General features: G+C 50.1%; 2 protein-coding genes across 2 annotated transcripts in view; one reads left to right on the top strand and one right to left on the bottom strand.

Annotated features, from left to right (window-relative positions):
- The first annotated feature begins 13,366 nt into the window (after window positions 1–13,366).
- SS18L2 (SS18 like 2) lies at window positions 13,367–16,135 on the top strand. Its single transcript, XM_063945976.1, has 3 exons — window positions 13,367–13,513; window positions 15,175–15,251; window positions 15,639–16,135. Exons 1-3 carry the CDS (start codon window positions 13,445–13,447, stop codon window positions 15,724–15,726), a joined length of 234 nt encoding a protein of 77 aa, XP_063802046.1. The 5' UTR covers window positions 13,367–13,444; the 3' UTR covers window positions 15,727–16,135.
- Window positions 16,136–19,531: 3,396 nt separating this feature from the next.
- The window catches only part of GARRE1 (granule associated Rac and RHOG effector 1), a 52,587-nt gene continuing 47,417 nt past the window's right edge, over window positions 19,532–24,701 (bottom strand). The window contains exon 12 of the mRNA XM_063945975.1: window positions 19,532–20,365. Coding sequence (XP_063802045.1) covers window positions 20,063–20,365 — 303 coding nt within the window. The 3' untranslated portion in view covers window positions 19,532–20,062. The remainder of the gene's footprint in view (window positions 20,366–24,701) is intronic.

Below are 24,701 nucleotides of genomic sequence, written 5' to 3'. Positions count from 1 at the left end.
TATGAAGTTTTTCTTGTCTTCAGTGCAGGTAAGTACAAAGTGTTACATATCTGCCAAGAAGTGTCATCTCTTCGTTTGGGCTAGACCTTAAGCCCAATAGCGGCGGGGTGCCGGCATCAGCAAGTGCCGACGGGGGAGGGGGGGGGGGGGGCGGACGACAAATGCTGCGGTCGTTAACAAGGACATCCCTCGTCTGTACATGTTCAGATGAGGGAGGGGGTTGTTAACGATAATGAGTGCTTTGATGTCCCAGGATGCTCCAGTCCACCCTGCCGCCAGCCATATATAATGGTCTATAAAACTTGTAAAACAGTGGGATAAAGATTTTAATGCAAGTGCAATTGTAACTGGTAATATTTATATGATGGCACAAAGTTTGGCCCTGTACTCTGGAAATCTCCCTAGTAATACTCACTTTGAGGATGTCCTTGGTGTGTGACATCTTGTCGTCATCGTAGTAACCCTGAGATAACCGGTGAATTTCAGATAAGTGGTTAGGTGCATATTTTGATATTCTATATATGTACTCCTATTTAGATTACGCGGTATTGTCATTGGCTGCTTTCATTTTTAAATAGGATGTACTGTAATCCCTTTCTCCTGCTGGTAGAGCGGGGATTGGGTTAGGGCTGGGGTGGCCAACCAGTCAGAGACAAAGAGCCAAGAAATCTTGTTAGGTACATCAAAGAGTCGACTTTGAGCCGAAGGCGCACTTGTAAAAAATAGGATTTTGGTACTTACCAGGTAAATCCTTTTCTTTGAATCCATAGGGGGCACTGGAGTACTCTTGGGATATGGACGGGGCGTAGCCGGAAATGGCACATATTTAAATATTTAAATTAGTAACTGGTCACCCCCTCCATACTCCCATAGAGACTTCAGTATTTTTACTGAGCCGAACAGGAGCGATAGAGAGGATGAACCTATAACGGTCAACACTAAAGTTGACACATAACGTAAATAATAACGGTCAACACTAAAGTTGACACATAACGTAACTGACAACCAAGCAGTTGACACCACAAGAGATATCACCGTAACATCGTATCCATTGGTGATAATGTGTTTTCATAAGATCCACAGACCTTACCACAAGACAGGTAAAACTGCTCTGGGTGGGCGTCCAGTGCCCCCTATGGATTCAAAGAAAAGGATTTACCTGGTAAGTACCAAAATCCTATTTTCTTTTTCATCCACTAGGGGTCACTGGAGTACTCTTGGGACGTACCAAAGTTTCCCTCTTGGGCGGGAGAGCTGTTTGGCACCTGTAACACTAGACGGCCAAAGCTAGATGCTGATGCCGTAAACGTAGCCAACCTGTAAAAGCGCACCAACATGCGCACTGATGCTCATGCACCGATGACCGTGTAGCAGCTCGTATAAGTTGTTTTTTTTTTTAGAAGGTTAACGACCTGCTGCCTATGACGTTCACAAGGAACGTGTGGAATGGTCCGACACTGATGCAGGCGGTTGTAAGCCTGCCTATGACGTTCGTAAGAACATGTGGAATGGTCTGACACTGATCTGATGGAGGCGGTTGTAGCCTATGAGCCTGACGTATGGTATAAGGTCTGCTTGGAATCTGGCAAATCCAAGTTAACTACATTAGAGAGAACAACTGTGTGTCTGTTTTACGTACAGTTAATGTTCGGCCTACATAAACGCGTAATGCGCGTATCACATCTTAAGTAACTGAAGCTCCGGAACCTACTGATAACACAGGAACTATGATTGATTAAGTGATGTGTAACATTTTTGGTAATAAAACGGAATTTGTGCGAAGTTCCGCTCTATGATCATAAAACACCAGATACGGTGGTTTGCATGACAATGCACCCAATGTTAAAACACGCCTTGCTGAGGCTAAGAGAAACTCTTTTCCAAGTGAAAAACCTCCACTTGTTGTAAGGGTTCAAAACATGAAGATTGTAAGAAAAAAATTAAATCTAAACCCAGATTCAAGTCCCATAGCGTAGTAGGTGGTATAAATGGAGATCGTACTCTGAGGACACCTTGCAGGAAGGTGTGTACAGTTGGCAAAGGAGCCAAACACCTTTGAAAATAAATTGACAAGGGAAAGACCTGCACCTTGAGTGTAGAAATGTAGTCCTCCACCTAATCTAGCCTGTAAAAAAAAATTAAAAGATGTCGGAAACGTCCGAGCTTGCCACCAACCGATACAGGCACGCTATCCTGTGATAACGAGCTGCTGTAACTGGCTTCCTAGCACGTAACCTGGTTGGTAGAACAGATTCTGGAATGCCCTTCCTTCGTAAGAGGGCGGTTTCAACAGCCACCCCGTCAAACGCAGGCGCGCTAAATCGGGGTAAAGGAACGAACCCTGTTGTAACAGGTCCGGACGTGGCAGAAGCGGGCAAGGATTGGCTGCGAGTAGTTTGCGGAAATCCGAGAACCATGCTTTCCGAGGCAATAAGGCACCACTAGTATGACCGTCGTGGACTCTCGTATGGTCCGCTTTAGCAACCAAGGATGCAGCGGAAACGGTGGACACAGATACAAAACTGTACGGCCACGTGATCGTGAGAGCATCCACTGCCTTTGGAGCGCTTGCTCTGGACACATACTGAAATGTTGTTGTTTTTTTATTCTTGCTAGATGCCATTAAATCCCCTGAATTTTCATCCAGTTTCCTGGTTGAAAATTCTGACAGCTGGGATAATCTGCCTCCCAGTTGTCCACTCCAAAACAAAACACTTCCGACAATATCACCTGGTGACGCTCGGCACAATTGAGGATTCGAGCAACTTCCTGCATGCCATGCAACCTCGAATTCCTCCTTGTTCTGTATGCGACCGCCGTCGCGTTGTGTGGCGGCATCTGGACGGTCTGATACCGGAGCATGTGCACTGCTTGTTGCAGCGCGTTGGAAATTGCCCTGAATTCCAGGTCATTTAATTGACAGCAATCTTCCGTGATCTGACCAGAGACTCTGAAGTTGACAATTTTGGACCACAGCTCCCCAACCTCTGAGACTCGCGTCCGTTGTAAGAATTATCTAATTCCAGACGCCGAACATTCTTCCTGCGGTGAGATTGTGTACTTGGAGCCACCAGAGTAGTGATACTCTGGACCGTGGAGCCAACCGCACTATCTGATGAATGTGTAGATGCGTGCAATAACATTCAGGTGAAAATGACCTGAGTGAACTCCTGCGAACTGGAGTGCGTCGAAAGACGCCACCCTCCTTCCTAGTAGTCGAATGCCCCAAATGCACCAAGATAGTCCGTGGATTGCGTACTAACTGTACGCGATGACGAACACTTTGTATTGTGTTCAGGCAGGGAAATCCGTTTATCCACGGAATCAGTGTTCTGCATGAATCATTTGAAACGGAATGAGGGTTGATTTCTTGAGGTTGACAATCTAACCGGGCTGAACGACGCCAGTGTACGTTAGTAATGCACGTTGCAGGAATAAGCGTTGAGACAGAGCATTGATGAGCAGATCTCCAAAGTACGGAACTGTTATCCTTCTTAGGGATCTGGGATGAGCTATCATGCCAGCTTTTACTTGTGACTACCCGAGGCACCGATAAGTAGCCAAACGGTAGCATTTGAAAGTAAGAATGGATTTTTACTGCAAACCATAAGTAGGCGTGATTCGTGTGAATACGAGATCCACTGTAATCCAGTATTACTGCGGATCCCAAGCTGCCGTCACCGACTAAGTATTCCATGATGAATCTGTAGCAAGCGACCTCATGGTCAGTATCTGACTGACAGAGTCATTCAGTTTTGGAACTATCCGAAACCCGAAATATAACCGCGACTCGGGTGTTGACTGCGGCATCAAACTACTGAGCCTACTATAGCCTGTGTCTCTGTAGCACCGCCGTCTTGTCCTGTGATCTAGGCAGACCTGTCTTGCCAATGGCAATGACGGGAAACAGTCGACTGTATTTTCATAATCTGTGAATCCAACTCTGCGGATCCACCTAACTGTGGATGTCCACAACTGACGATCGGAGATGCTGGAACGCCATTATGGCATTGGCTTGTTAGTGGCTTAGATGTAAAGGCCACTGAAACTTGGATAGAGACCTCTCGAAGTAGGTGGCAGTAACATAACCGCAGTCCACCACATGTCCTGTAGCACGGCGCCGAATGGACCGAGGTGTAAAGACAATATCCTGAGTAGTTCTATTCAGGAATTTGCGTAGACAATGGTAGGAAATCAGATATTCCCCCTAGTGGTGTGAAAGGCAGGTGCCCAAGACAGGACCAAACCTCTAGCCAGCGCAAGGTAGTGTCTCTATTCTCGTTCGAAATCCGTCCTCGCCTGGTAAGAACGTAGCCAAAGTGGACGTTGTGCCACCACTAGTGAAGCTGAAAAGCGAGAACAAACTGGCCAACGTCCGCAGAAGCAGTAATCAGCGGGAAGTGTAAAGCGTTTGTATAAATCTGCATTACAGTGCACGTGAAAACAGCTGCTGTACAAAACAACTAAACATTCCTAACAACCCCCCCGGCTCCTCCAGAGGCCGAGTGTTGTAGGGCAGCAACTTCCGGGGAAGAACCAGGAAGTAACGTAAAAATGGTGTCCGCCATGTGCTTGCTATGACAAGAATAGATTTCAATGTTAGCCGATACACCAATCTCTATATATATTATATTCCATATACACACACATATATATGTACCCATATACACACACATATATATATATATATATGTACTCATATACACACAGCAAGATACATATATATTTCTATAATCATATATATATATATATCTATATACACATTGTACAGGAAACAGAGGCTGTTATAGTGCCCTACTTTAACCCCCTCATAGGCTTAAAAGCTTGAGCTGTCTGCTGCATAAAACGCAGCTTAGTTATTGGGGCCTCCCTGCGGGCATTCCTCCCCCCTCTCTCTCTCTCTCTGATCTCCTCTGTAGCTTCGGACCGCGGCAGCAAGAAGAGCTGTCCGCGGTCATCTGTGTAAGCGGCAGACTTCCCTCCACTGCCTCCCCCCCTCGAGCTCCGTCTATTTCAGCGGACGGGAGCCAGAGAGTGGCGGGAGCAGGGAGCAGAGAAGTCACGGTGCAGGGAGCGGCTTGAGCGCTGAGACTGGGGAGCGGATCAAAGAGCGTGCCGCGGCAGCAGGGAGAGCTGTCCGCGGCCGCTCCCCCGCTCTCCCCTCCAGAGGCGCTGGTAACGGCGGGAGGGAGGAGGGATGTCTGGCCCCTAGTCTGGCGTCTGAGAGCCGTGGAGCGGCGAGCGTCCCTGCGGCAGTGCCGGGGACTGCTCGCTGGCTCCCTCTGCAAGCGCCCAGCCCACCGAATCCTCACACTGGGCGGCGGGTAGGGAGCGCGGCTAGAGCGAGCGGCGAGGGAGCGCTGAGGAGCGACGAGTGGCAGGCAGCAGGGGTTGTATAAACATATAAATAAAATACAGTCCCCACATAGAGGGCGGCAGCGTGAGCTGACCGCCCGTAATAGAAAGTAAGTGAGCGGCGGCAGAGAGAGCTGCCAAACCGCTCAGTACCTGCACTACCCGTGGAGGCCATGACGGGGCTTCTCTGCTAAGCTCCGTCCTGCTTCCTTGTGCAGCCTGAGGCTGCCATCAGCTCTGCTGGTCTTTGTCAATGGCGGGGCTCCTTTTATGAGCACCGGCAGACCATCTGCTGCCTTCTGCAGCACCAACGATCCCGGACCCACGCTTTTTGATAAGCTGGGAAGGGATTGGGTAGAAAAAATTAAAAAATAATCTTGTTTGAAGAGTCTAAGGACATTCTGTCCACTTGTACCTTCCGACTAGAGGCACAGAAAAATACTGAAGTCTCTATGGGAGTATGGAGGGGGTGACAAGTTACTAATTTAAATAATAAGAATTTACTTACCGATAATTCTATTTCTCGGAGTCCGTAGTGGATGCTGGGGTTCCTGAAAGGACCATGGGGAATAGCGGCTCCGCAGGAGACAGGGCACAAAAGTAAAGCTTTCCGATCAGGTGGTGTGCACTGGCTCCTCCCCCTATGACCCTCCTCCAAGCCAGTTAGGTACTGTGCCCGGACGAGCGTACACAATAAGGGAGGAATTTTGAATCCCGGGTAAGACTCATACCAGCCACACCAATCACACCGTACAACTTGTGATCCAAACCCAGTTAACAGTATGATAACAGCGGAGCCTCTGAAAAGATGGCTCACAACAATAATAACCCGATTTTTGTAACTATGTACAAGTATTGCAGATAATCCGCACTTGGGATGGGCGCCCAGCATCCACTACGGACTCCGAGAAATAGAATTATCGGTAAGTAAATTCTTATTTTCTCTATCGTCCTAGTGGATGCTGGGGTTCCTGAAAGGACCATGGGGATTATACCAAAGCTCCCCAAACGGGCGGGAGAGTGCGGATGACTCTGCAGCACCGAATGAGAGAACTCCAGGTCCTCCTTAGCCAGGGTATCAAATTTGTAGAATTTAGCAAACGTGTTTGCCCCTGACCAAGTAGCTGCTCGGCAAAGTTGTAAAGCCGAGACCCCTCGGGCAGCCGCCCAAGATGAGCCCACCTTCCTTGTGGAATGGGCATTTACATATTTTGGCTGTGGCAGGCCTGCCACAGAATGTGCAAGCTGAATTGTATTACACATCCAACTAGCCATAGTCTGCTTAGAAGCAAGAGCACCCAGTTTGTTGGGTGCATACAGGATAACAGCAAGTCAGTTTTCCTGACTCCAGCCGTCCTGGAACATATTTTCAGGGCCCTGACAACATCTAGCAACTTGGAGTCCTCCAAGTCCCTAGTAGGTGCAAGGCACCACAATAAGCTGGTTCAGGTGAAACACTGACACCACCTTAGGGAGAGAACTGGGGACGAGTCCGCAGCTCTGCCCTGTCCGAATGGACAAACAGATATGGGCTTTTTTGAGAAAAAACCACCAATTTGACACTCGCCTGGTCCAGGCCAGGGCCAAGAGCATGGTCATTTTTTATGTGAGATGCTTCAAATCCACAGATTTGACTGGTTTTAAACCAATGTGATTTGAGGAATCCCAGAACTACGTTGAGACCCCACAGTGCCACTGGAGGCACAAAAGGGGGTTGTATATGCAATACTCCCTTGACAAACTTCTGGACTTCAGGAACTGAAGCCAATTCTTTTTGGAAGAAAATCGACAGGGCCGAAATTTGAACCTTAATGGACCCCAATTTGAGGCCCATAGACACTCCTGTTTGCAGGAAATGCAGGAAACGACCGAGTTGAAATTTCTTTGTGGGGCCTTCCTGGCCTCACACCACGCAACATATTTTCGCCACATGTGGTGATAATGTTGTGCGGTCACCTCCTTTCTGGCTTTGACCAGGGTAGGAATGACCTCTTCCGGAATGCCTTTTTCCCTTAGGATCCGGCTTTCCACCGCCATGCCGACAAACGCAGCTGCGGTAAGTCTTGGAACAGACATGGTACTTGCTGAAGCAAGTCCCTTCTTAGCGGCAGAGGCCATAAGACCTCTGTAAGCATCTCTTGAAGTTCCGGGTACCAAGTCCTTCTTGGCCAATCCGGAGCCATGAGTATAGTTCTTACTCCTCTACGTCTTATAATTCTCAGCACCTTAGGTATGAGAAGCAGAGGAGGGAACACATACACCGACTAGTACACCCACGGTGTTACCAGAACGTCCACAGCTATTGCCTGAGAGTCTCTTGACCTGGCGCAATACCTGTCCCGTTTTTTTTTCAGACGGGACGCCATCATGTCCACCTTTGGTATTTCCCAACGGTTTACAATCATGTGGAAAAAACTTCCCGATGAAGTTTCCACTCTCCCGGGTGGAGGTCGTGCCTGCTGAGGAAGTCTGCTTCCCAGTTTCCATTCCCGGGATGAAACACTGCTGACAGTGCTATCACATGATTTTCCGCCCAGCGAAAAGTCCTTGCAGTTTTTGCCATTGCCCTCCTGCTTCTTGTGTCGCCCTGTCTGTTTACGTGGGCGACTGCCGTGATGTTTTTCCCACTGGATCAATACCGGCTGACCTTGAAGCAGAGGTCTTGCTAAGCTTAGAGCATTATAAATTTACCCTTAGCTCCAGTATATTTATGTGGAGAAAAGTCTCCAGACTTGATCACACTCCCTGGAAATTTTTTCCTTGTGTGACTGCTCCCCAGCCTCTCGGGCTGGGCTCCGTGGTCACCAGCATCCAATCCTGAATGCCGAATCTGCGGCCCTCTAGAAGATGAGCACTCTATAACCACCACAGGAGAGACACCCTTGTCCTTGGATATAGGGTTATCCGCTGATGCATCTGAAGATGCGATCCGGACCATTTGTCCAGCAGATCCCACTGAAAAGTTCTTGCGTGAAATCTGCCGAATGGAATTGCTTCGTAGGAAGCCACCATTTTTACCAGGACCCTTGTGCAATGATGCACTGTTTTTAGGAGGTTCCTGACTAGCTCGGATAACTCCCTGGCTTTCTCTTCCGGGAGAAACACCTTTTTCTGGACTGTGTCCAGAATCATCCCTAGGCACAGCAGACGTGTCGTCGGGATCAGCTGCGATTTTGGAATATTTAGAATCCACCCGTGCTGTTGTAGCAGTATCCGAGATAGTGCTACTCCGACCTCCAACTGTTCCCTGGACTATGCCCTTATCAGGAGATCGTCCAAGTAAGGGATAATTAAGACGCCTTTTCTTCGAAGAAGAATCATCATTTCGGCCATTACCTTGGTAAAGACCCGGGGTGCCGTGGACAATCCAAACGGCATCGTCTGAAACTGATAGTGACAGTTCTGCACCACGAACCTGAGGTACCCTTAGTGAGAAGGGCAAATTTGGGACATAGAGGTAAGCATCCCTAATGTCCCGGGACACTATATAGTCCCCTTCTTCCTGGTTCGTTATCACTGCTCTGAGTGACTCCATCTTGATTTGAACCTTTGTAAGTGTTCAAAAAATTTTTTAGAATAAGTCTCACCTAGCCTTCTGGCTTCAGTACCACAATATAGTGTGGAATAATACCCCTTTTCTTGTAGTAGGAGGGGTAATTTAATTATCACCTGCTGGGAATACAGCTTGTGAATTTTTTCCCATACTGCCTCCTTGTCGGAGGGAGACCTTGGTAAAGCAGACTTCAGGAGCCTGCGAAGGGGAAACGTCTCGACATTCCAATCTGTACCCCTGGGATACTACTTGTAGGATCCAGGGGTCCTGTACGGTCTCAGCGCCATGCTGAGAATTTGTCAGAAGCGGTGGAACGCTTCTGTTCCTGGGAATGGGCTGCCTGCTGCAGTCTTCTTCCCTTTCCTCTATCCCTGGGCAGATATGATCTTATAGGGACGAAAGGACTGAGGCTGAAAAGACGGTGTCTTTTTCTGCAGAGATGTGACTTAGGGTAAAAACGGCGGATTTTCCAGCAGTTGCCGTGGCCACCAGGTCCGATGGACCGACCCCAAATAACTCCTCTTCCTTTATACGGCAATACACCTTTGTGCCGTTTGGAATCTGCATCACCTGACCACTGTCGTGTCCATAACATCTTCTGGCAGATATGGACATCGCATTTACTCTTGATGCCAGAGTGCAAATATCCCTCTGTGCATCTCGCATATATAGAAATGCATCCTTTAAAATGCTCTATAGTCAATAAAATACTGTCCCTGTCAAGGGTATCAATATTTTTAGTCAGGGAATCCGACCAAGCCACCCCAGCTCTGCACATCCAGGCTGAGGCGATCGCTGGTCGCAGTATAACACCAGTATGTGTGTATATACTTTTTATGATATTTTCCAGCCTCCTGTCAGCTGGTCCTTGAGGACGGCCCTATCTATAGACGGTACCGCCACTTGTTTTGATAAGCGTGTGAGCGCCTTATCCACCCTAAGGGGTGTTTCCCAACACGCCCTAACTTCTGGCGGGAAAGGGTATACCGCCCATAATTTTCTATCGGGGGGAACCCACGCATCATCACACACTTTATTTAATTTATCTGATTCAGGAAAAACTACGGTAGTTTTTTCACATCCCACATAATACCCTCTTTTGTGGTACTTGTAGTATCAGAAATATGAAACACCTCCTTCATTGCCTTTAACGTGTGGCCCTAATAAGGAATACGTTTGTTTATTCACCGTCGACACTGGATTCAGTGTCCCTGTCTGTGTCTGTGTCGACCGACTAAAGTAAACGGGCGTTTTAAAACCCCTGACGGTGTTTTTGAGACGTCTGGACCGGTACTAATTGTTTGTCGGCCGTCTCATGTCGTCAACCGACCTTGCAGCGTGTTGACATTATCACGTAATTCCCTAAATAAGTCATCCATTCCGGTGTCGACTCCCTAGAGAGTGACATCACCATTACAGGCAATTGCTCCGCCTCCTCACCAACATCGTCCTCATACATGTCGACACACACGTACCGACACACAGCACACACACAGGGAATGCTCTGATAGAGGACAGGACCCACTAGCCCTTTGGAGAGACAGAGGGAGAGTTTACCAGCACACACCAAAAACGCTATAATTATATAGGGACAACCTTATATAAGTGTTTTCCCTTATAGCATCTTTTTTATATATTTTTAACGCCAAATTAGTGCCCCCCCTCTCTGTTTAATCCCTGTTTCTGTAGTGCAGTGCAGGGGAGAGCCTGGGAGCCTTCCCTCCAGCCTTTCTGTGAGGGAAAATGGCGCTGTGTGCTGAGGAGATAGGCCCCGCCCCTTTTTCGGCGGCCTCGTCTCCCGCTCTTAACGGATTCTGGCAGGGGTTAAATATCTCCATATAGCCTCCGGAGGCTATATGTGAGGTATTTTTAGCCAAAATAGGTATTCATTTGCCTCCCAGGGCGCCCCCCTCCCAGCGCCCTGCACCCTCAGTGACTGCCGTGTGAAGTGTGCTGAGAGGAAAATGGCGCACAGCTGCAGTGCTGTGCGCTACCTTTAGAAGACTGAGGAGTCTTCTGCCGCCGATTCTGGACCTCTTCTTACTTCAGCATCTGCAAGGGGGCCGGCGGCAAGGCTCCGGTGACCATCCAGGCTGTACCTGTGATCGTCCCTCTGGAGCTGATGTCCAGTAGCCAAGAAGCCAATCCATCCTGCACGCAGGTGAGTTCACTTCTTCTCCCCTAAGTCCCTCGTTGCAGTGATCCTGTTGCCAGCAGGACTCACTGTAAAATAAAAAACCTAAGCTAAACTTTTCTAAGCAGCTCTTTAGGAGAGCCACCTAGATTGCACCCTTCTCGGCCGGGCACAAAAATCTAACTGGCTTGGAGGAGGGTCATAGGGGGAGGAGCCAGTGCACACCACCTGATCGGAAAGCTTTACTTTTGTGCCCTGTCTCCTGCGGAGCCGCTATTCCCCATGGTCCTTTCAGGAACCCCAGCATCCACTAGGACGATAGAGAAATTTAAATGTGCCATTTCCGGCTACGCCCCGTCCATATCCCAAGAGTACTCCAGTGACCCCTAGTGGATGAAAAAGAAATGGGGTGTGGCCTTGTGCATTATAGGCCACGACCCTGATATAAAATACATTGAAAAAGCCAGATCCAACATAAAATACAATACAAAAGCCACTTCTACATCAAATAATTGAAAAAGCCAGATCCGCATAAAATATATTGAAGAGCCAGATTCACGTAATACACTTCAGTTCCCCCACGTGTCACTCCAGCCAGCACCCGCATGTGTCACTCCAGCCAGCTCCCCCATGTGTATTTGGCTCCTTCAGTTCTCAGTCTACGTAGTGCTGCTGCATGTCTGGCTGGAGTGCAGCGGTTTACAGATCTCTTGTGGTCACGTGACTGAGTGTTGGGAGCCACATTTGAATAAAGAAAGAGCCGTATGTGGCTCAAGAGCCACGCGTTGGCCACCACTGGGTTAGGGTCATTATCAGTGGTCTTCTGCTTTGGGAACGGTTTCTTTTCTGCAGTCTACTACAAGGGGTGCTCGGTCTCTCAGCCATTAACAGTGTTCCCACACACTGCAGTCCGGTGGAAATGCCTCCGATTCCCTTACCGGAAATAAAACTCCTGCACTTCTTTGAAATCGCAAGATGTTGTGTGTCTGGCCCATACATGTAGTCATTGGAGCGGTTCTCCTGTAGTGGGCTACTTTATATTCCTGTAATTGAGATGTTTCCTCCTCCTACTTTGAATGTACCCATACTGCTGCCCCACCAATGCCACTGGGATGGCTGCAGTTTATATAAGATATTTATGTTTTGCTGACCCCCCGCCCCCACCATCATATTGGGATCGATGATTATAGATGAGCAGTGGTTCCCAAATGTTCAGCTTCATGGTGCCTTAGGACCCTCAGCTATTTTTTTTGTGGCTCCCCAAAGCAAACGGGAAACATTATGTTGGCAACAGGGAATCCTTGCCTGAGCTATGAGACCGTAATAACGGTAATGAGTTCTGTTTTTGGTTAAAGCAGGGGACTGCAACCCTCTCTGAACGTGCAGTGGTTTCACACTGGCCGTGCTTGCTGCTTATACATGGGAGCTGGGAATTTGCCAGTTCTAGCAAGCCGGCAAATTCCCTGGGTGGGAGCATGATCGTGGACTCGGGACTTAGTAAAGGGTGGCATGCTTTCACAAATGCAGAAATCCTGGGTTGGTGCTTGCAATAACCTGGGATTCAGTTGCATGTCTGAAAGCGGCATTACACGCCAGACTGGCAGTGCCAGGGGCTGGAGGTGTTTTGTGCACAGCAGGTCTTTGGTGCCTGGGAATGTGGAGGGGGTGAAGCTGTAAACATGCATGGTGGCAGCATGAGTCTTGCATATGGAGATGTGCTGCATCTCTAAGGTTTACCTGCAGTGTGTGGTACAGCCTGTAGCCAACGCTGGCCCATGGGTTCAAGCCACTGCTGGGACACAAGTGCACAGCTTGTGAATTATGGCATAGAGTAACGAGATGAGGTGTATGAACGGGTTCAGTATGATTTACCGGCAGTCCGTAAACTACCAATGGCAGCGGTGTGAGCGCAAAGAGCTCCCCGGGGTGCCACCGACCCGACCCAGCGCTCCCTGGGGCGCCGCCGACCCGACCCAGCACTCCCCGGGGCGCCACCACACAGTGTGAGAACCACTTCCCTGATGATGTAGCTGCCCCCAATTACCTCGCACACCCTACATCTAACCTGCACTACAGGACCGCAACGGAGTCGGTGCAGCAGGAAAAACATTGGCTAGCTGTGAGGGCATGCAGGGACTTGTAGTGCCCATGGGGGGGGGGGGCATGCTGAGGCTTGTAGTGTACACAGTGGGGCAGGCTGTGGTTATATTGCATGCTGGGACTTGTAGTGCACACGGGGGGCATGCTGGGGCCTGTAGTGCCGCCTCGGCTGCGCAGTGTGATAAATAGCCGCGATAACACCGGCGCACGGCACGCGGTAATGACGTACTGGGTGGGGCGCCTCCTTGTGACGTACTTCCGGCGGGCGGGTGACGCGCAGTGTGCGCCGGAATCCTGGGGAGATGTCGCTGGTTTTCGTTCCGGAGAAACTGCGCGGCCGCTGCCAGATCCCCGGGGACAACGTGCAGCGGGTGAGAGGCCGGGCGTACACCCGGAGTCCTGCGCCCCCTCCACCCCCGTGCCCTCCATCACACCCGGATTAGCGGCCCCATCCTCCACCCCTATCACACCCGGACCTGCGCCCCCGTCTCACCCCGGAGCCCACACCGCCCTCTCCTTATTCTCCGCTATACCAGGGAGCAGCAGTACACCCCCCCCCCCCCCATCCCCCATCCCCGCCAATCACACCCGGGACCTGCGGCCCTCTCCACCCCCACCTGCGCCCCTTCCACCCCCCTGCCCTCCGTCACACCCGGGACCTGCGGCCCTTCCACCCCCCTGCCCCTCCGTCACACCCGGGACCTGCGGCCCTTCCACCCCCCTGCCCTCCGTCACACCCGGGACCTGCGGCCCTTCCACCCCCCTGCCCCTCCGTCACACCCGGGACCTGCGGCCCTTCCACCCCCCTGCCCTCCGTCACACCCGGGACCTGCGGCCCTCTCCACCCCCACCTGCGCCCCTTCCACCCCCCTGCCCTCCGTCACACCCGGGACCTGCGGCCCTTCCACCCCCCTGCCCCTCCGTCACACCCGGGACCTGCGGCCCTTCCACCCCCCTGCCCTCCGTCACACCCGGGACCTGCGGCCCTTCCACCCCCCTGCCCCTCCGTCACACCCGGGACCTGCGGCCCTTCCACCCCCCTGCCCTCCGTCACACCCGGGACCTGCGGCCCTCTCCACCCCCACCTGCGCCCCTTCCACCCCCCTGCCCTCCATCACACCCGGGACCTGCGGCCCTTCCACCCCCCTGCCCCTCCGTCACACCCGGGACCTGCGCCCCTTCCACCCCCCTGCCCTCCGTCACACCCGGGACCTGCGGCCCTTCCACCCCCCTGCCCCTCCGTCACACCCGGGACCTGCGGCCCTTCCACCCCCCTGCCCTCCGTCACACCCGGGACCTGCGCCCCTTCCTCCCCCCTGCCCTCCGTCACACCCGCGACCTGCGGCCCTCTCCACCCCCTCACACCCGCCCCTTCCACCCGTCACACCCGCGCCCCTTCCACCCCCCTGCCCTCCGTCACACCCGGGACCTGCGGGTCCACACTCCTTTCCTCCATCCCACCCGGGACCTGCGGGTCCACACTCCTTTCCTCCATCCCACCCGGGACCTGCGGCGCTCTCCACCCCCATCACACCCGCACCCTTTCCACCCCCCTGCCCTCCGTCACACCCCCCTGCCCTCCGTCACACCCGGGACCTGCGGCCCTCTCCACCCTCATCACCCCCTGCCCTCAGTCACCTCCAGACCTGCGCCCCCATCTCACCCCGGAGCCCACACCGCCCCCTCCTTATCCTCCGCTACACCAGGGAGCAGCAGTAACCCCCTCCATCCTCTGCGCCCCCCCTGTCACACCCGGGACCTGCGGCCCTCTCCACCCCCTGCCCTCAGTCACCTCCAGACCTGCGCCCCCGTCTCACCCCGGAGCCCACACCGCCCCCTCCTTATCCTCCGCTACACCAGGGAGCAGCAGTAAACCCCCCCCCCCCCCCCGTGCCCCCCTTGTCCTCTGTCACGCCCGGGTCCTGGTCCACAACCGCCTTCCATCACACCCGGGACCTACGGGTCCACACACCCGGGACCTGCTGGTTCACCCCCCTGCCCTCCGTCATCACCCCTCTCTTGTATCTTTCAGTTGCTGGAAGAAAATGATCAGCTCATTCGCTGCATTGTAGAATATCAGAACAAGGGAAGAGCCGCTGAGTGTTCGCTGTAAGTGTCCAGTCTTATCGCCGAGTTCTGCGCATTGCGCCAGGCTGCGGAGTCTGTCACCTGGAGGCACCCGGCTGTGATGGCACAATTTTCTGATATTGATAATACCATGCGTCCTCCCCGGGGCCCCACATTTGCAGTGACGCCCTGCGATTATATCACACACAGAACCCTACTGCTGTTGTAGGGGGTTCAGCGGCCACAGTGCCGAGATGGGTGGTGCTTATAATTCTGCCACACGGATTTGGCCCATGCCTATACTGACCAGGTCATTCATTCAAAGCTGCTGTACCAGCCCGTAAGAGTTGGTACCACAAGGCTTAGTAAAATCCTTGCTCCAATCGCACCATCACTTAGTATTAACCTCCTGTATTTACTTCTTTCCAGGTACCAGCAAGTTCTGCACCGAAACCTGATATACTTGGCTACAATAGCGGACTCCAGCCCTGCAGACCCTGCCAAACCAACACCCTGAGCGTCTCTCTGTGCAGCTGTATGTTATGGTTACATCATTAGCAGCCTGACCAGACGGTCATTCTTTGTTCTCGTTATTATAAATCTGCATGGACACCGAGGAATTGCCATTGGCTGAAGATCGCAACGTTTGTGATGCTAAGTGTACTGCAGTTGCGTCCACCAGGAGGCGCCAGTTGTACAGGAATCTTTTTTTTCCCTTTGTGCATCCCCCTAGTACATTTGTTGAGGCCCCTGTTTAAGCTCAGGTGATGAGACGTGGGAGGGGGGCGGAAGGATCTGGATTTTTGACCAATCTAGGGGGCATTATTTTATGGCAAGCTGTCTGAGAGACCAGCGTGTGTTGTCTGAACATGCATGATTGTAGCTTTCTTTTTAACATGTCAAATAAAGATCCCGGCCCTCTCCAACGGCTCGCCTATGACTGCCAATGTGTGTATGTAATAGAGCCATCTCGTCAGGCAAATGTAACTAGAACCTATTCTAACATACAGTATAAGATGGATGAGACCTTTCACACCGCCATCCTGTGCTCATGCCAAAGTCTAGCCCCGAATCCCACTCAGTCTCTGGGATCAGCGATTGAACAAGCAGGAAATGCCAGTTTGCTTACTAGTGCGCACATCATTACAGTGTGTGTGTGTCATTTACCGCTGCAGACTCAGGTTATCCTGTTACCCAAGTACCCCTCCCTACAAACCCTACGCTGTGTAACTACTACCCCATGCGAGACCCTCAGGTCTTCCTACAGCGGTGAGCAAGCATTACAACTTATCTCTTGCACCTTTACCCCTTTGCTATCTAGGGTTGAGAGACTACGGAGTAGAAGACAATATATGTAGGTCTATATATCCTGAGATTTAGGGGGCAATGCAATGTCCAACTGCGCATATTACAGTAGACATGCCATTTATTTCCTGTGCACGAGCAGGCTGTGAGGGGATAGGAGTAAAATGTTTGGTTGCGAGCTGCTTTCAGCCGATCGTTCCAGCGTCGTGACAGCCATCACACCGAACTGCCATTCTGAACCTACGCTAGCTGTCGACGTAGTCATTACGCTAACATGGACTCACCATTATGACATTCAGTAGCACACCCAAGTCATGCAGGCCTAAAATGTACCCATGAACACAATGACACGTTTACTGCGGCTTTATATAAATGGGCAAAAGTTAAAGGGATGAGGCAGGTGTATAGTTTTGTAAGACTTTCCCCCAGGCCTGCGCTACACATCGTGTGCAAGGTCCATACTGCACTAAAATCACACATGCAAATAATAAAACATGAGATAAGGTCACACTATTAAATGTATCTTTAATAAAGCAAATAGTTATTTTACTTACAGAAGCTTTAGAAGTAAAATACAAAATGTACAGTTCCAGTTCAGAAGTGTTTGCTGGAAAGGTCAGGCGCACACAGCCCCTTGCACTCGGCAGGGGACTCTGAGGGCGTCTGTGCCAAGCGCAGCACTCTTACCGCCTGCTGCTAAAGAGAAGCGGTGCCCTCTTCTCTCGCCAGAGGGTTTCGCTGACCAGGAAAAAATTGGAAGCCAAACATATAGCACCTACATGGTCAAAGCTTCAACATATAGAAAAATGGTCTCAGGTTTCAGTTTCCGCGGATAGTCACATTTAATTTAGAAGACTTCAAAATACGAGTAAAAAAAATATATATATAGTCTGTGGAACATTAAGTTGGCACTTTGAGACGTCTGTTCAATACAAATATATACGTCTATCCATTAATAAGACCATAATCAATTTGATAAAATGTGGGGAAGATTAAGTGCAAAGGGCTGCGAGGGGGGAGACGGGGATTATTTGAGGAGACTGAAAGTGAACCATTTATTAAATCTATACACAACTAAACGTTTAGAGCCAATCTTCAAACAAGTGGTACAAAATATCCTTATAAACAGACGGAAAAGAAAAACATATGAAGCAACACCACACACGGCCTGTGCAGAGCACGTCACTAAGGGGGGGTCTATATACAGCACACAAGTCTCTGTAAACATAGAGAGAATGAAGACTTGATGGGAGGACAAAGACGTTTCACACAGCACAAAAGTAACATTCGGGGGGGCCACTATGAAACGTCGCTGTACAAGAGGAGGGGGGGTCTGCGAAGGACGTAACTGCCCCGTTTATGTATTTTGTATAGTTTAGTGTTTTATACAGATTTTTGGTATAATTAGATAAGCTTTGTAATAAAAAAACAAAAATAAAACCTGTAAATGTGCTTCAACGTCTGCGCGCTGCCACGGGCTAGGGAAGCGTCCTCTTACTCACAGTAACCAGTTTAACGTATATTCATGATATAACAATTTAAGAAAATACAAAAATAAGATTAATACTGTCAATACTTATTTTTCTTTTCATACTAGAAAATATGGGGTAGATTTAACAATAAGGGCTGCTTCAAAAGATGAAATGACATTTTAAATACATATAAACTATATATATTTATATATATATATAAAGAATATTTTGTAACATCGATTAAGATAAAATGGGAACTCTGTACATAAACAATTTCAATTTAGTCATAAGCACCATGTATAAGTATTTCTGTAGCCACTTTGGTTGGAAGCCTCTGGCTCCCGCAGCTCTACATGTGACCGTGGCATCTGCTAAGTGACAATATGCTTTGTTCTTTAAAAATATACATTTTTATCATTTAAATCTACCTGCTAATTAATTTAGTTTATTTCTGAGCCAGCTCACATAGATTTTATTTTTTTTAATTATTTTTTTTTTAAAGAATATGGAAAGACTTTACAATCCCAGAATTATTTTTCCCCTCGTCAGGAGTTGAGTGTGCATAATGCATTTGGCCATATAGAACAATAAGATACAAATATATATTAAAAAAAAAAAAAGTAGAAAAGAGGAGATGAAGGGGAGAGGGGGGGTTTAATGACCTGCAGCCTCCGAAGCGATCAGATCCGCATTGCTCGTATCTCGTACGAAATTAATAGGTACTGTAGAGCAATTTATATTTCACTCCCCAGTTGCATAAACAGAACCGTATACACATGTAATTCAGGGCTGTCATAGGGGCACTAAATTATATCAAATCTGCCGTAAACTGGCACTTCTTTTAAATTAGGGGTTTATTTTTCGTATATGGGCGTGTGTGCCCCTCATCCCTGGACATTAATTTACTGACATAAAATACTATGCATGCGTGCGTCTTAACGACGGCTCTGCATCCTGGTACCCTGCTGGAAACGTTGGAGCGTGTCTAGGGATGGAGCGTGCGGAACAGCAAACTAGTTTCATCTAAACTATCCCATGTCCCAAAAAGTTATTGGTATGGAAGGGGAGAGTTATAGGGGTATAATCAATTGAAGTCGGAAACTGCCATCTGTCGAATAGACAGCAGTTTTCAACTTTTTAAGGTCGAATCCCGATTCGACCTATTCAATATTTTGCTACATTTTTCGACAAGTCGATAAATTAGACTTGTCGAAAAGCACGTGGATCGGCGGAATAGCTGCCAATCCACGTGTTTTAGTCGAAAACGGTTTTGGCCCCCTTTTCGACTATCTTAGTCCGACATCAAAATGTCGTTGGACTGAGATGCGGACCCAGAGGAGGGGGGGGGGGGGAGCCGCAGGGAGACGGGGGACAGCCGGCGGGCATACAGGGAGATCAGCGCTACAGTAGCGCTGCAGCTGGATGTCACTCACCCGCCCGACCTCACGGCAGCTTCCACCCGGCTCCAGCACGCTGCTGGAGCCGGGTGGAAGCTGCCGTGAGGTTGGACGGTTGAGTGACATCCTGCTGCAGCGCTGATCTTCCCTGTATGCCCGCCGGCTGTCCCCCCGCGGCTCGCTCCCCTTCTCCTCTGCGTCGTATTTAAATTCAACTTGAAAAAGTCGAATTAAGATGGGATTGAATAGGGGTTGTCGAATCCATTCCGACAAATATATGTCGGAATGGATCCGACTTTAATTGAATATACCCCAAAGGGTCCAGTGCTGGCACCACACTACAAGTTTGGAAAGATTGCGTGGTAGAGTATTCGGAAAGGGGATTTGCTGAAGGCGTATTGTAGTAAACTCCCAGTGCCCATCTCTCCTCTATTATTCAACACTAGCACCTCCAGACTTCACCACGGCCTATAGAAAAGGAGGTCAATGATGGCTGAGGAAAACTCAATGCTGTAACATAACTTTAAATCTATTTTACCCAACACAGGATCAAAACCAAACACCTCAAATTGTTTGCACCTCAAAACATCACCCGTCCCCCAAGCCATCAGAATGCAACAACCCCCTCCCACCCCACCCCCCATAGGAACACAGTTGAAATGGTGTTTCGGCTGCTGGGTCAGAACTGGTGCAAGTAGGATGGTCTGCGTTCATGCTTCATCTGGAAGGATTTAAAGCCCTTGTTTGCTTGTTGGGATTGTTGCTGCTGTGCGTAAGCAAACGTAGAGGAGATCCCGGCTGGAGGAGCACAGTCATTGGCTGTAGACCACACTGGGGACTGTAGTATTTGCATTGTATCGTTCCACTGGCTCACAGGATTTGTCATGTGGTACAAAGAAGAACTCTGATTGGGCAGTGTACTGGTAAGAGGAGAGGAGTGCTGCCAGGGCGCTTTAGGTGGCCACGTTTTGGTTTTGTTCTCCTGAAATACAGTAAGATGCAGGTTTATCCAGAACTGCTCACAGATAAGCGCTAATTATGGCAAATTACCAATCCAGAGAACGTAAGGCACACATGGACTAATACACACGCGTTCACATACATGTTGCTATTATTCTATGGGCTAACCCAGCAATTATTAGAGTGCAACTTATTCCTCTGTCCCTCATGCCTGCTTGTTAACAGCTATGCTCAATATTTCTCTAGCATCCATAAGGGATATTGGGGAGACTTAGTATGATGGGGTTTAGACGGGGTCCAAAGGAGCAGGTGCACTTTAATTTTCTTCACTGGGTGTGCTGGCTCCTCCCCTTTATGTCCCCTCCCACAGGCAGTTTAGAAGAAAGTGCCCTCAGGAGAGGATGCACACTTTGCAGCTCCAGAGGTTTTTCTTCAATTTCTTGTAAACTTTTATTATTTTCGGTATGCTGTCTGGGCAACAGTATACCTGCGCCGTGGGAGATAGGGGGTTGACGGTCAAAGGCCTTGCGAGGTGCAGAGCCGCTTCCCCGCTGCAGGACCACCGTTCTGAGAGGTAGTTTGTTCAGCGGGCCACTGTGCCTTGGCTGTCGCAATTGCAGCACGCCGCACACCCCTAACATATGCCTGAAGGTGACGTCTGTGGAGAGTACAAACCGGGGGCACCGCTAGGGGGGTCCCCCGATTCACAGTGCAGCTGGACGCGGCCACGGCATACGGGACCCGCTAGAAACCCCCGAGTAAACTGGCTTGGAATAGCTGAAACTAGCACCTGTGTGATGTTTTTATGCATAATAGGAGACATTGCCAGTATACAAATCACTGTAGCTCTGGCGCCATTGTGGGAGGAGGGGGGGGGGGGGGCGGAGCTACCTCAGAGCGGGACCAGAGGCATTTTGGCGCCTTCCTCTGCTTAATGTAGCAGCAGCATACACAGCGCTTCCTGCCTCACAAGACACACTGGAAAACTGGTACAAGGTGTAGCAAAGAGGGAGAGCTGCTATTGTACACCATCTGTGTCCTCTACAGGACAGAAATCATTAGGTTTCAATGTGATATAGTTAGCAGACAGCCTCACTGGGCTGTGTAGCTGTCTCTCTCTGTGTCTCTCCTCTCACATACAGTAGGGCAGGCTTGCTAAGTATTACTGTCTGTGTGTATGTTATTGTGATTACTGTGAACATAGGTAAACACAAGCTATGCAGTGTATGCCACACCAGATTCTCTCCCTTATCATCTGATTCTGTTTCATGTGAACAATGCAGCCAATCCTCACAACTCAGTGAGGGGGCTGGGGGAGAGGGTACAGAGCACTTCTGGTTAGGGGCTCTTAAGACTATGATGTCTGATATGTCATCACAACTCACTGCTAATGTTCAGAAAACTCAGCTACTACAACAGGCTGTTGCAGACTTAGCTGCTAGGGCAGATGTTACACAGCGCCCCCCCCCCCCCCCTCCCCTCTCTAGCTCAGGACCACAAAAGCGTGGTTTACCGGCCTTACTGTCTGATTCAGATGAGGAAATACAGGAGGATGGGGATGACTTGGATCCCGCTTCTGCTCAGGGTATTGAACCCCTCATTCTGGCTATACGGGACGTGTTAAAGCTCCCTCTAGAGCAGAGGTTCTCAAACTCGGTCCTCAGGACCCCACACAGTGCATGTTTTGCAGGTAACCCAGCAAGTGCACAGGTGTATTCATTACTCACTGACACATTTTAAAAGGTCCACAGGTGAAGCTAATTGTTCCACTTGTGATTCTGTGAGGAGACCTGCAAAACATGCACTGTGTGGGGTCCTGAGGACCGAGTTTGAGAACCTGTGCTCTAGAGGACGCTGCGTCATAGCAGTCATTTTTATTTACACAAAACAAGCCTAATGTCACTTTCCCTGATTCTGCAGTTAGATGACCTATTTAAATTAGCCTGCAAAAATCAAGACAAAAAATACCAAAATGTCAAAAAAGATTTTTGCACACTTTCCCATTTGCTCCTGAAGGTAGGACATTCTGGGAAGAGCCCCCCCTGGGAGTTAACGTCTCAGTCTCTCGACTGTCAAAAAAGGCGGTGCTGCCTGCCCCGGGCTCCTTTACCATAAAGGACCCTGGGGACAGAAAAATAAAGACTACACTAAAGTCTATCTACACAGCAGCAGGTGTATCGCAGAGGCCGGTCATAGCAGGTTGCTGGATGCTGCACGCGTCCTGTGTGACTCGCTCAAGGAGATGGGCAATATTAATGTTAGGACTTCTGCCATGGCAGTGTCGGCGCGCAGGGCCTTGTGGTTGCGTCAGTGGATAGCAGATGCAGAATCCAAACGCTGTGTAGAATCCCTCCCCTTTTCTGGGGAATGGCTCTTTGGGGTTGAGTTGGATTCGTGGATTTCCAAAGTCACTGCTGGGAAATCCACATTTCTCTCTCTGGGGCCCCGCCGGCTAGGCATTCCTACCCGGGGCCGTCTGTTCAGTCGTTTCGGTCTAACAGATTTCGATCTAGGGCCAGAAGTGCCTCCAATGCGGTTAGAGGCACCAGAGGTAACACAAAAAGACCGGCAAACACCGGTTCTTGGGAACAGAGCACCAGTTCTGCTTCCACTAAGTCCTCAGCATGACGGTGCCTACCCACCACGAGGGGATCTCGAGGTGGGAGCTCGACTGCGTCACTTCAGCCACGTCTGGGAGGCTTCCTGTAAGGATACCTGGGTCAGGGACCTCATCTCTCAGGGCTACAAGCTGGAGTTCGCCAGCGCTCCTCCCCACAGATTTTTCAAATCAAGCTTACCAGCTTTGGAGGATACGAAATTTACGCTGCAACAGGCCATCCAAAAGTTGGTCCAGTCCCAAGTCATTGTTCCAGTACCAATACCACAACGAGGCAAGGGTTATTACTCCAATGTGTTTGTGGTACTGAAACTGGACGGTTTGGTAAGGCCCATTTTGAATCTAAAGTCCTTGAACCCTTATCTAAGAGTTTTCAAGTTCAAAATGGAATCCTTGAGAGCAGTGATTGCGGGCCTGGAAGTCCAGGAATTCATGGTTTCCTTGGATATCAAGGACGCCTATCTTCATATTCCAATTTGGCCACCTCATCAGCCTTATCTGAGGTTTGCCCTACTGGAGGATCCCTACCAGTTCCAGGCACTACTCTTCGGCCTGTCCACAGCTCCGAGGATATTCATAAAGGTAATGGCGGAGATGATGTTCCGGGTCCAGGGGGTCAATGTCGTCTGATAAAAGCAAGATCCAGGGAGCTTTTATTGCTCCATATCAACCGCACTATCAAACTTCTGTCACACCATGGGTGGATTCTCAATTTACAGAAGTCCCACATGCAGCCAACTCAACGGCTCCTGTTCTGGGGGATGCTACTGGATACTGTGGCCCAGGTGTTCCTCCCGGAGGACAAAGCGAGAACACTTTGGGAGATGGTCCACATGGTGCTCCGACCTGCCCGAGTATCCATCTTTGCATAAGATTGTTGGGGAAGATGGTCGCCTCATACGAGGTGATCCAATATGGGAGGTTCCATGCCAGAACATTTCAATTGGATCTCCTGTGCAAGTGGTCCGGATCAGATATACAGATGCACCGGATGATTCGGCTGTCACCTCAGTCCAGGATTTCCCTACTGTGGTGGCTGCAGTCCTCCAATCTCCTGGAAGGCTGGAGTTTCGGGATTCAGGATTGGACCCTCCTCACGACAGATGCGAGGATGGGGAGCCGTCACCCAAGGGGCGCAGCTCCAGGGCAAGTGGTCAGCCCACGAAGCCCTCCTTCAGATCAACATTCTGGAACTTTGGGCGATCTCCAATGCTCTGCTTCAGGCCTCTCCTCTGCTCAGGGATCACGCGATCCAAGTACAGTCGGAAAATGCCACAGCAGTGGCGTACATCGGCAAGGAGGGACAAAAAGCAGGGCCTGCATGCGAGAGGTGTCAAAAATACTCCTCTGTGCGGAAAAAAATGCAAGAGCAATGTCAGCAATCTTCATTCCGGATGTGGACAACTGGGAAGTGGACTTCCTGAGTCGCCACGATCTCCACCCAGGGGAGTGGGGACTACACCATCAGGTGTTCCAGCAGATCATCCACCGGTGGGGATGCCCACAGATAGACATGATGGCTTCTCGACTCAACAAGAAGCTTCACTGGTATTGTTCACGAACCAGGGACCCTCAGGCGAGGGCAGTAGAAGCACCGACGTCGCCTTGGCCTTACCGGCTGGACTACATGTTTCCTCCGATTCCGTTGTTACCACGAGTGCTCAAGCGAATCAGAAATCAAGGAGTCCAGGCAATTTTGATTGCCCCGGATTGGCCTAGGAGGGCGCGGAATTTCTACAGT

This window comes from Pseudophryne corroboree, chromosome 11, assembly GCF_028390025.1.
Source record: "Pseudophryne corroboree isolate aPseCor3 chromosome 11, aPseCor3.hap2, whole genome shotgun sequence".
NCBI classification, from domain to species: Eukaryota; Metazoa; Chordata; class Amphibia; order Anura; family Myobatrachidae; genus Pseudophryne; species Pseudophryne corroboree.
The sequence above is the reverse complement of the archived record's forward strand: the minus strand, read 5'-3'. Positions and strand labels throughout refer to the sequence as shown.